Genomic DNA, 13,341 nt, shown 5'->3' with positions numbered 1-13,341 from the left:
GAAAAAACAACGCAGGAACAGTATGTGGGACACCCTACATTCTCGTAACCCTCCTGGCCTCAACGTTCATTAGTCACTGTCTTCAACCATCCGGCCCCTTCCTTGTTCCCATTTCAGCACTACACAGCTGTCATTCCACCATAACATGCAGTCTTTTTACTTCTCTCCTTTTCTGCTACTCCCCCCCCCCCCCCCCTGCCCTCCATCTAACCTGCAGCACACTCCATTGTCCGCCACCCCCACCATACTATTCCTCGCCCTCCCTGCCCACGCCTCCTCCCTACCCCTACCCAGTCACCACTCCCTTCATGCAGTGATGCTGCTGCCTGCAGTGTGGCTTCAGTTGCCTGACACTGCAGAGTGTGTGAGTGTGTGTGTGTGTGTGTGTGTGTGTGTGTGTGTGTACATCTATTGTTGATGAAGACCTTAATGGCCGAAAGCTATATTTGTAAAAGTCTTTTTGTTGTACCTATCTGTGACTCAGCAAATCCGTTATATGGTGGGTAGCAACTTTCGTTTTCATAATATTATTACATTCCATCCTGGATTTTCCATTGTTTGATGGTAATTTTATATTTGCTATTGTACTAATATAGGTATTATATTTAGACTATTAAAATAAATGTTTTTGGCTGTAACATAAGGGAAAAAAATATTTCTAATTCTTGCCAATGTGTTTCTGAACAATGATATAAGTGTACCAGCTAGTTGGCCCATCATATAACACAACATGTTTGCAGTTATCCGATTACTTACTTTACATATTTTTTAGTAAGATGTTTGTATGGGAATTCCACAGTAAAATGTGTTTCTGCTAATTTAATCTGTATTTTAATCACTGAAAATTAATGATATGTGATTCATCATTAGTTAAAAGAATGCTGATATACTCTTTTTCAAGAGGGAAATGCTAGGAAAAATACAAAATAAAATTATACACTGCTGAACCAGAACATTATGACTACTGACCTACTATCAATATAAACCTGTCCAGGTGCTAGTGTTACCTGGCGAGGAATGACTGTTAGATGCAAGCACAGTGCATGTTGTATCAGTCAGTGTGCTATCCGTGTGTAGAAAGGGGAAGGTGTGCAATCTGAGTATGGCTGAAGGCAAATTGTGATGGCCTGGAGGCTCTGAATAAGCATTTCAGAAACTGCACAACTTGTCAGGTGTTTGAGGAGTGCTATGGTGAGAGTTTTCAACATGTGGCGAAGCCAAGGAGAAACAACATCCCTATGTCGTGGAGTTGGGTGGCCACGCCTCATTACAGTTGTCGCATGTTGTTGGCTGGGCAGAGTGGTAAAACAGAACAGGCAGTGAACTGTGGCGGAACTAACATCAGACTGTAATGCTGGGCAACGAAAAAGTGTCTGATCACACAGTGCACCGAACTCTTCTAACAATGGGCCTCCACGGTCGACGACCCATGCATGACAACGTTAATACAATGACATCGACATCTACAACTGAAATAGGCATGTGAGCATTGGCACTGGATGGTGGCACAGTGGCAGAGTGTTGCATGGTCTAATGAATACCGTACTTTCTTCAATACCGATGGGAGGGTGTGAATCCATCGTCTTCCAGGGGAACAGCTCCTTGATGCCTGTACAGTGGGACGGAGACTAACTGGCAGCAGCTCCAGTTTGCTGTGGGAACATTCACGTTGGCATCCACAAGTACAGTGGAGCTCATGCAAGGCACCTTGACATCCAAGGAGTAGCACACACTGGTTGCAGACCACGTACACCCCTTATGACGATCATGCTTCCCGACGGCAGTGGCATTTTTCAACAAAATAATGTGCCACGTAATAAGGCCACGAGTGTGATGGAGTGGTTCGAGGAACATACTAGCACATTCCAGTTATGTTATGTCTCCCCAATTTGACAGATCTGAACCTGATCGAACATATCTGGGATGAGATTGAAGGTGGCATCAGAGCTCATCGTGCTTCACCTGGAATTCACAGGACTAGGTGACGTGTGTGTGTGTGTGTGTGTGTGTGTGTGTGTGTGTGTGTGTGCGCGCGCGCAGGTGTGGTGCCAACTCCCTCCAGCAACCTCCCAAGACCTCACTGCTTCCTTGCCATGTCACGTCGCCACTTGTTGTCTGTGCCAAAGGTGGACATACTGGCTGTTGGGTGGGTGGTCATAATGTTCTGGTTTATCAATGTATATATTCCAGCGGTGTACTGCTAATTCTTTTCCAAATATGGCTATAAAATATTATTCGGTTTGGAGCAGACCACAAATTTAATGTGCCTCAATTCTTCAAACTTACGCCGTTGGGCAAATTACTTTGACATGAGGTGACCTTATCGCTCCCATTCCAGTTGCCCATCCATGCCTGAAACAGATAAGAATCACCTTTAGCACTCTAATGTCCCTCAAAAGGTAAGCTATGTTAACAAGACATTTTAGTATCAAATCTCTTAATAAATACAGTAAGTGAAGAAAATTCACTGAAAAATCAATTTTGCTTCAGATATAAAAGAAAGATAGCACTGTAGATTTTTTTAAATAATGTATTAGATTCTGTAATTTGATGATTTGTCATCTAAAACTAAGTTTTATACTTCGTAAAAATAATTTTTTCAAGACTCTAATATTATATCTTCTTTCCACTGTGAATTTGGTTAAAATGTGTAATACAATCAGGATTTATTTGCCTGATTTTTAAGATGTTAATTACATACGGAACATCAGTAACACTAACTGACACCATTCAACATAATGTTACAGGGGAAAAAGAGTTTGTGCCGAAATTTTACCGCATTTCCTCTTTGAAGAACAGCAACTTTGATGAAATACTACTTCTTTTTCATTTGATGGAAAGGAACTGTAACATTTCAATGAATTATCATGGAAACTCTCCAGACTTTCCATGCATAAATTAAATGCAAAACCAGTGTTTATTAAAATTACTATAGTCACTGTAGAACTGACAGCAGGACTAAACAAGGGCATTAAAAAAAAAATTAGAATAATTCATTCTACAAGAGCTACGACGAAAAAAGTGCACGTGAAGCTTTGAGGACTGGAACAACGTACAGAGAAAATGTCTGGAAATATACAATTGAAATGAAAAGCGAATGAAGAAACGAACAATTTAAGGTTAATTGTTTTATTTTCTTAGCAAGATGCATCAACAATCTTTTGAAATATTAATATTTTCAGCAACAGAATGGCAAAAGTCTTATTTGTAACAATTCTGAAACATAACATCACAGACTAATAAAAGTTAATGGTTTAATTAATTAACTATGTGAAGCCTTCTATGTGGGAATGACCAGCAACAAATTGTCCATTCGTATGAACGGACACAGGCAGACAGTGTTTGTTGGTAATGAGGATCACCCTGTGGCTAAACATGTCTTGGTGCATGGCCAGCACATCTTGCCACAGTGTTACACCCTCCGGGTTATCTGGATACTTCCCACTAACACCAACCTATCAGAACTCCGGAGATGGGAACTTGCCCTTCAATATATCCTCTCTTCCCATTACCCACCAGGCCTCAACCTCCGCTAATTTCAAGTTGCTGCCGCTCATACCTCACCTGTCATATATACATAAAAACAAAGACGATGTAACTTACCAAACGAAAGCGTCGGTATGTTGATAGACACACAAACAAACACAAACACACACACAAAATTCAAGCTTTCGCAACACACTGTTGCTTCATCAGGAAAGAGGGAAGGAGAGGGAAAGACAAAAGGATGTGGATTTTAAGGGAGAGGGTAAGGAGTCGTTCCAATCCCGGAAGCGGAAAGACTTACCTTAGGGGGGAAAAAAAGGACAGGTATACACTCGCGCGCGTGCGCGCGCGCACACACACACACACACACACACACACACACACACACACACACACACACATATATCCATCCGCACATATACAGACACAAGCAGACATATGTAAAGGCAAAGAATTTGGGCAGAGATGTCAGTCGAGGTGGAAGTACAGAGGCAAAGATGTTGTTGAATGACAGGTGAGGTATGAGTGGTGGCAACTTGAAATTAGCGGAGGTTGAGGCCTGGTGGATAATCGGAAGAGAGGATATATTGAAGGGCAAGTTCCCATCTCCGGAGTTCTGATAGGTTGGTGTTGGTGGGAAGTATCCAGATAACCCGGACGGTGTAACACTGTGCCAAGATGTGCTGGCCGTGCACCAAGACATGTTTAGCCACAGGGTGATCCTCATTACCAACAAACACTGTATGCCTGTGTCCATTCATGCGAATGGACAATTTGTTGCTGGTCATTCCCACATAGAAAGCTTCACAGTGTAGGCAGGTCAGTTGGTAAATCATGTGGGTGCTGTCACACGTGGCTCTGCCTTTGATTGTGTACACCTTTCGGGTTACAGGACTGGAGTAGGTGGTGGTGGGAGGGTGCATGGGACAGGTTTCACACCGGGGGTGGTTACAAGGGTAGGTTTTTTTTGTTTTGGTTTTAGGGCGCAAAACTGCTATGGTCATTAGCGCCCGGTCCGTGACTTAGGAAACAGTAAAAAACCGAAAATGGAAACCAGCAGCAATGAAAACGAAACTCAAAAAATTGGAGAAACTAAAAGCAGAAGGAAGGCTTAAACATCCACTACAGAAAGGGGTTAGTTGTCCCCAAAAAAAGCTTCAAATGACTGACGTCATTTCACTGGCACTAATAAACTTGAGACCGTGATCGGCTGAGCGCGTGTCATCTGCTAAAATCGACGATATATCAGGCGATAGCTGTAGCCAGGAGCGTAACGGATTAAAATAGGGGCACTCAATTAAGAGGTGTCTTACCGTCCACAGCTGAGAGCAGTGGGGACAGAGTGGGGGAGGATCGCCGCTTAAAAGATGTCGATGGCTAAAAAGACAGTGCCCTATCCGGAGTCTAGTTAAAATCACCTCCTCCCGACGACGCGTTCGGGAGGAAGAGGTCCAAGCACAAGGAAGAGCTTTCATGTACCGCAATTTATTATGGGTAAGTGTCGACCAATGCGTGTGCCATAAATGAACAACACGTCGACATAGAACGCTCCGTAGATCAGCGAAGGGAATCGATTGAATAGCTGGCCGAGGAAGAGAGACTGCAGCCTTGGCTGCAATATCGGCCGCCTCATTTCCACAGATACCAACGTGTCCCGGGTGCCAGAGGAACGGCACCGAGACGCCCCCCAGGTGGAGCAAGTGCAGACAGTCCCCAATCCGGTCGACCAGAGGGTGCACAGGATAAAGAGCTTGGAGACTGAGGAGAGCGCTGAGAGAATCTGAGCAGATAACGTACTGTATCCGCTGATGGCGGCGGATGTAGTGGACAGCCTGGAGAACAGCGTAAAGCTCCGCAGTATAAACCGAACACTGGTCGGGAAGCCGAAAGTGATTTGGGGTGTCGCCAACAATATAGGCACTCCCTACACCTAACGATGTTTTCGAGCCGTCGGTGTAAATAAATGTGGCGTCCGTCATTTGTGCACATAGAGCAGCAAATGCCCGACGATAAACAAGTGAAGGGGTACCATCCTTGGGAAATTGACAAAGGTCACGGAGCAGGCAGATTCGGGGACGGAGCCAAGGCGGTGCTGTACCCCAAGTTGTCAAGAAGGTTTTAGGAAAGCGGAAGAAAAGAGAATGGAGCAGTTGACGGAAGCAGACTCCCGGTGGTAGTAGGGAGGAGGGGGCGGCCTGCATACCCTACATCAAAGGAGGCGTCGAAAAAAAGGTCATGGGCTGGATTAGCAGGCATGGAAGACAGATGGCTAGCATAACGACTCAGAAGGACTGCTCGCCGATTGGACAGCGGAGGTTCAGCAGTCTCAGCATAAATGCTCTCCACAGGGCTGGTGTAAAAAGCTCCAGACATTAAACGTAATCCACGGTGGTGGATAGAGTCGAGACGCCGAAGAATAGACGGCCGAGCAGAGGAGTCGACTATGCTTCCATAGTCCAATTTCGAGCGCACTAAGGCGCGATAGAGGCGGAGAAGGACCACTCGGTCCGCTCCCCAGGAGGTACCATTCAGGACACGGAGGGTGTTGAGGGATCGCAGACAGCGAGCCGAAAGATAGGAAACGTGGGAGGACCAGCACAGTTTTCTGTCAAACATAAGACCCAAGAATTTAGCGACATCTGAAAACGGAAGCTTGACAGGACCTAGATGTAAGGAGGGTGGAAGAAACTCCTTACGTCGCCAAAAATTAACACAAACGGTCTTACTGGGAGAAAAACGGAAGCTGGTTTCGATGCTCCAAGAGTGGAGGCGATCGAGACATCCTTGAAGACGTCGTTCAAGAAGGCTGGTCCATTGAGAGCTGTAGTAGATTGCAAAATCGTCCACAAAGAGGGAGCCCGAGACATCAGGAAGGAGACAATCCATAATTGGATTGATGGCAATGGCAAACAGTACAACACTCAGCACTGAGCCCTGGGGTACCCCGTTTTCTTGGGAGAAAGTACGGGAGAGAGTAGTGTTCACCCGCACCCTAAATGTGCGCTCTGCCATAAATTCGCGAAGAAAAAGGGGCAGCCGACCTCGAAAGCCCCAAGAGAACAGTGTGCGGAGGATGCCTGTCCTCCAACAGGTATCGTATGCTCTCTCCAGATCAAAAAATATTGCTACTGTTTGGCGTTTCCGGAGAAAATTGTTCACGATATAAGTGGAGAAAGCAACAAGATGGTCAACTGCAGAACGATGCTTTCGGAATCCGCATTGGGCAGGTGTTAAAAGACTGCGGGATTCCAGCCACCACGCTAAACGGTAATTCACCATACGCTCCAAAACCTTACAGACACTACTCGTGAGAGAAATGGGGCGATAGCTAGAGGGGAGATGTTTGTCCTTTCCAGGTTTCGGAACAGGAACGACGATAGCTTCCCGCGATCGTCTGGGAAAAGTACTGTCGGTCCAAATTCGATTATAAAGGCGAAGGACGTAACGCAGACTATGGGTTGATAAATGCAGCAACAATTGGACGTGGATACCATCCGGTCCTGGGGCGGAGGAGCGAGAAGAAGAGAGTGCATGTTGGAGTTCCCGCAAGGAGAAAACAGTATTGTAGCTTTCGCGATTTTGAGAGGAGAAAGCAAGAGGTCGCACTTCCGCTGCACGATTCTTCGGGAGAAACGCTGGCGGGTAATTTGAAGAGCTCAAAATCTCAGCAAAGTGCTGACCCAACGAGTTAGAAATTGCGACGGGGTCCACTAATGTGTCATGCGCGACAGAGAGCCCAGAGACCGGGGAGAAACTAGGCGCGCCTGAGAACCGTCGAAGCCGACTCCAAACTTCCGAGGAGGGAGTGAAGGTGTTAAATGAGGTAATAAAGAATTTCCAGCTTGCCTTCTTGCTATCGCGGATGACACGACGGCATCGCGCTCAGAACTGCTTATAGCGGATACTGTTGGCCAAAGTAGGATGGTGGCGGAAAACGTGGAGAGCACGTCGCCGCTCACGCATTGCATCACGGCATGCCTCGTTCCACCAAGGAACTGGGCGGGCGCCGGGGCAATTCGGAGGTGCGTGGTATTGAATGTTCCGCAGCTGTAAGAATAACGTCGGTAATATGTGTGACCTCATCGTCGACACTGGGAAAGTGACGGTCATCGAAAGTTGCTAGAGACGAAAAAAGTGTCCAATCGGCTTGGGCAAACTTCCAGCGTCGCGGGCGCGTATAGGGCAATTGAGGCTGCAGTCTAAGGACACATGGAAAGTGGTCACTCAAGTGTGTATCATCAAGGGCGAACCATTCGAAGTGCCGAGCTAGCGGAACAGTACCGACCGCAAGGTCCAAATGAGATAAATTTGTCGTGGAGGCAGACAAAAATGTAGGGACCCCAGTGTTGAGGCAAACTAGATCTGCTTGGTGGAAGACGTCTAGCAATAGTGAGCCACGTGGACAAGGATGTGGAGATCCCCAAAGCGGGTGGTGGGCATTGAAGTCCCCAACCAGCAAATAGGGGGGGTGGAAGCTGACCAAGAAGATGAAGGAGATCAGCTCGTGCCATTGGTGTGGACGATGGACTGTATACAGTACAAAGAGAGAAAGTGTAGCCGGAAAGGGAAAGACAGACGGCGACAGCTTGGAAGGAAGTGTTTAAATGGATTGGGTGATAATGGAGAGTTTCATGGAGAAGAATCATGAGTCCTCCTTGTGCTGGAGTGCCTTCAACAGAGGGGAAATCATATCGGATGGACTGAAAATGAGGGAGAACAAAGCGGTCATGAGGACGCAGCTTTGTTTCCTGAAGACAGAAGATGACCGGCGAGTAGGATCGTATGAGGACCGACAATTCATCCCGATTGGCTCGAATGCCGCGGATATTCCAGTGGATAATGGACATAGGGTGAACAGAAAATGGAGGAATGTACCAAGGTCGCTGTCAACTCAACGACTGCTCAGAGCTTGCGACCGACAGCATGGAATGGCATTCAGCCGAAGGCAGAAGATCCTGATCCATAGGCTGGTCATGAGCAGCTCCTGCCACCAGCGATCAGCCGGTTGAGCGGCCGCCAGCAGTGCGCCTCGGCGACACAGAAGACGGCCGAGGGCGATTTCCGCCAGGTGGTGCTGTAGATGGGACACGCCTTGGCGGAGAAGGAGAGGAACTGGGTTTCTTTGTAGCCTTCTTGGAAGTATGATGTTTAGAGGAAGGAGGAACCGATGGTTGTGAAGTTGGGGTACGTAAAAACTCTTCACGAGTATGCTCTTTTTTCGAAGTCTTGGTGTCTGACTTTTGGGCTCGAGATTTAGCAGAACTCGACGAAGGGTGAGCCAGAGAGTGGGCAGGCGAAAGTGGTGAGGTTGAACGGGCGATCTTTGCGCTGGCCAATCTGACGACCATGGCACTAAAGGTGAGGTCGCAAGTCTGCGTGGCCGCCTCCTTTGTTGGCCGAGGAGAAGCAACGATAGTGCTGTATTTTCCTGTCTGAGGCACGGTGGGCTGTCGACTGGTGAATAATTTTCAAGCAGCAACGGTCGACACCTTTTCCTTCACTCTCATTTCCTGGATGAGCTTTTCGTCTTTAAAAACGGGGCAATCTTGAGAGGAAGCAGCGTGGTCACCCATACAGTTGATGCAGCAAGGGGATGGAGGTGGACAAGCACCCTCATGGGCATCCTTGCCACACGTAACACATTTGGCCGGATTGGAACAGGACTGGCTGGTGTGATTGAACCGCTGACACCGATAGCAACGCGTAGGTTTTGGGACGTAAGGGCGAACGGAAATTATCTCATAGCCTGCTTTGATTTTCGATGGGAGTTGAACTTTGTCAAATGTCAAGAAGACAGTGCGGGTTGGAATGATGTTCGTGTCAACCCTTTTCATAACTCTATGAACAGCCGTTACGCCCTGGTCAGACAGGTAGTGCTGAATTTCTTCGTCAGACAATCCATCGAGGGAGCGTGTATAAACGACTCCACGCGAGGAATTTAAAGTGCGGTGCGCTTCAACCCGGACAGGGAAGGTGTGGAGCAGTGAAGTACGCAGCAATTTTTGTGCCTGGAGGGCACTGACTGTTTCTAACAACAAGGTGCCATTCCGTAATCTGGAACAAGACTTTACAGGACCTGCAATTGAGTCGACACCTTTATGAATAATGAAAGGGTTGACCGTGAAGAAGTCGTGACCTTCGTCATACCAAGAAACAACAAGGAACTGTGGCAATGATGGAAGAACTGTCTGTGGCCGAGACTCAGTGAACTTACGCTTGTGAGCAGACATAGTGGAAGGTGAGGAAACCATTGCGGAAGAATCCCCCATGATTACCAGTGTCTCCTATGGCGCGCTCCTCCCTTGTGGGGGCCCTCTCTGAGGGCACTCCCGCCTTAGGTGATTGTTCACACCTCAGGTCACACCTACCGACAAACGGACGGAGGGACCAATCGGCACTTTCGGAAGGTATCAGATCGGGTAATCACCCCTCCCTGGGCGTGGCCGTTACCAGGGGGTACGTGCGTATCCTACCTGTCTACCTGGGGCGGGGAATTACGCGTTACCCCGTTACTGGCTACGCACAAAAATGCGTGGGTCGGCCTTCAGACATGCACAGGGCGGAAGAAAGAGAAAGGGAAAGGAAAGAAGACAGATATCAAACGCCGCAGCGGAGAAAAGGGTAAAGAGAAGAGGTAAGGAAAAGAGAAGGACAAAGGAAGGATGAAGACATACAAGCAGAGAAGGCGAAGAATGCATTACATTTACGAGCGTCCGTCTCTGGACATAGGCACAAACCATACTCCCAGACGGGGAGAAAGGGAAGGAAAGAGCCAGAGGTGAGGGGAGGAGGGGCGAAGATGGGTGATAGGGAAGGATGCGGAAAGGGAAGATATGCAGCCCGGAAAGGAAGGAAGGCCACATTAGCTCTGGGTCCCGTGCTCGCTACGCACGTATCCACAAAAGAGTTGTGGACCCCCTGGGGGGGACAACAACAACAACAAGGGTAGGAGCCAGAGGGTAGGGAGGGTGGTTTGGGGATTTCATAGGGATGAACCAAGAGGTTACGAAGGTTAGGTGGGCGGCGGAAAGACACTCTTGGTGGAGTGGGGAGGATTTCATGAAGGATGGATCTCATTTCGGGCAGGATTTGAGGAAGTCGTATCCCTGCTGGAGAGCCACATTCAGAGTCCGATCCAGTCCCGGAAAGTATCCTGTCACAAGTGGGGCACGTTTGGGGTTCTTTTGTGGGAGGTTCTGGGTTTGAGGGGATGAGGAAGTGGCTCTGGTTATTTGCTTCTGTACCAGGTCGGGAGGGTAGTTGCGGGATGTGAAAGCTGTTTTCAGGTTGTTGGTGTAATGATTCAGGGATTCAGGACTGGCAGATTCGTTTTCCACAAAGACCTAGGCTGTAGGGAAGGGACCGTTTGATATGGAATGGGTGGCAGCTGTCATAATGGAGGTACTGTTGCTTGTTGGTGGGTTTGATGTGGACGGATGTGTGAAGCTGGCCATTGGACAGATGGAGGTCAATGACAAGGAAAGTGGCATGGGATTTGGAGTAGGGCCAGATGAATCTGATGGAACCAAAGCCAGCTTCATCCTGACTCACAACTTCTTCACTTTCGAAGGCCAGTCATACCAACAATTAAGGGAACAGCCATGGGTACCAGGATGGCCCCCTTGTACGCCATCCTATTTATGGGTCGCTTAGAGGAAGCCTTCTTGGTTAACCAGGCCTGCCAACCCAAAGTATGGTACAGATTTATTGATGAAATGTTCATGATCTGGACTCACAGTGAAGAAGAACTTCAGAATTTCCTTTCCAACCTCAACTCCTTTGGTTCCATCAGATTCACCTGGTCATACTCCAAATCCCACCAGGCCTCAACCCCAGCTAATTTCAAGTTGCCGCCACTCATACCTCACCTGTCATTCAACAACATCTTTGCCTCTGTACTTCCGCCTCGACAGACATCTCTGCCCAAACTCTTTGCCTTTACATATGTCTGCTTGTGTCTGTATATGTGCAGATGTGTGTGTGTGTGTGTGTGTGTGTGTGTGTGTGTGTGTGTGTGTGCACGCGCGCGCGCGTATACCTGTCCTTTTTCCCCCCTAAGGTAAGTCTTTCCGCTCCCAGGATTGGAATGACTCCTTACCCTCTCCCTTAAAACCCACATCCTTTCGTCTTTCCCTCTCCTTCACTCTTTCCTGATGAAGAAACTATGTGTTGCGAAAGCTTGAATTGTGTGTGTGTGTGTGTGTGTGTGTGTGTGTGTGTGTGTATCAACATACCAACGCTTTCGTTTGGTAAGTTACATCATCTTTGTTTTTAGATATATTTTTCCCCACGTGGAATGTTTCCTCTATTATATTTATATCATTAATTTGAACCCAACAATTACGTTTGTTATTGTCACTGTTGCATTTCGAAATCTTTTCTGTCATCTTACTTTCTCTTTCTGTTTGTGCTAGTAGTTTCCCTTTGTATTCACCTTCTCCTTTTTACCGTAATTCACCATACAATTTTATACTGCCTATATATACTCAATAATATGTAACCCACTTCAAAACCATAACCTTAATTTTTTTCCGCTTTCAACACTACCGCTGCTATAAAATCCACCGTTCCCAGTTCACAAACAGTTCCTTTCACCTATTAAACAACCATTTTGGCTAGTTCTAACAACTTTCGCATTATTTCCATTTCCATTTTTCCCACATCACTGATCATTTTTAGTCGCTTCCCACAGGTTTTAACGTCATTATTTCTTCGTCAGACGATTGTTAGCCTCATTTTCATAATCTGCCACCACAAAACCACTCCTTTTAATACATTTACACGCAGTTTTTTCGAAATTTTCCCAAATTTCTCCACCCTTTAACGTGTTTTGGCGGCAACGCAACCACCTAACCTTTGTGCACATCGTTGTTTACCAACCCAAGTTCACCACAGGATCTACATAGCTCAGCTTTAACCAACACTTTTTCAACTTTTTTCACATCAGATCTCCAGTTGTTTTCCAGTTCACCTTTATCTCTTCCCATACATTTTTATTTTTATTTTCATTTTCATTTCAGCCTCATGTTACACTTTCCACCTTCTAATACCAAGTCACCCTCACAACATCCCCACAACGACCCCATTAAGTTTTATTTACATTCCCTCTGCAAACATGCCTTCGCCCTAGCCAGATTACGCTCCCATATTTTATTTACTCAGGCTTGTCTGACATTTGGCATTACCCCCAAAGCCTCACACTTAAAGTTCCCATCTCTGGCTGCAACCCTTCTTTCCATCAGTTCCTATAACAGTTCCAAACTGAACAATCCATTGCCCTCACCCACCTAATCCTTCACCTACACATCAACTCAGCCAATGAACACACTCGTCAACTCCTATCCTTAATAAAAGTCCTCAATCTTTCCTCTCCCACATCCACACCGGCTGTTCAGTGCATCCTCCTACAGGCCAACCGCAAATTAGAACAGCATGCCACCCTCCACCTCAAAAAACTATCCAATCTCCTGGTTTCTCACCTCCGGAAAGGCAACTTACTCACTCTCCACAATCTTTCCAGCAAACCTCAACCTCCTCTCATTGCACACAGACCCAGTCTCTCCCATCTACTCAATCTCCCACTTCCAGCTCCACTCCCCCCAAAACCTCAAAATTCTAATCGATACAATCTGGAACCACAACACCCTAATTCAGTAGTTAACCTTTCCTCCAAACCTCTCTCCCAATCCGAAACCTCTGTCCTATTCAAAGGCCTCACCTTCAGCCCTACTCCCAGATTCAACCAAACAGCCCTCATCAAAGATTTACTGTCCTACACTCGTACTCTCCGCTGGAAATATCACTTTGCCACGAAGAAAAATAATCCTAATCCTACTCCTAATGATCGAACTCCCC

General features: G+C 47.0%; 1 protein-coding gene across 1 annotated transcript in view; it reads right to left on the bottom strand.

Annotated features, from left to right (window-relative positions):
• The window catches only part of LOC124605367 (acyl-protein thioesterase 1), a 141,608-nt gene that overhangs the window by 84,144 nt on the left and 44,123 nt on the right, over positions 1–13,341 (bottom strand). Inside the window, exon 3 of the mRNA XM_047136996.1 lies at positions 2,287–2,352. Within this exon, the coding sequence (XP_046992952.1) occupies positions 2,287–2,352 (66 nt within the window). The remainder of the gene's footprint in view (positions 1–2,286; positions 2,353–13,341) is intronic.

Source organism: Schistocerca americana, chromosome 3, assembly GCF_021461395.2.
Source record: "Schistocerca americana isolate TAMUIC-IGC-003095 chromosome 3, iqSchAmer2.1, whole genome shotgun sequence".
Taxonomy (NCBI): Eukaryota; Metazoa; Arthropoda; class Insecta; order Orthoptera; family Acrididae; genus Schistocerca; species Schistocerca americana.
Note: the sequence above shows the minus strand (reverse complement) of the source record. Positions and strands in the feature narration are given on the sequence as shown.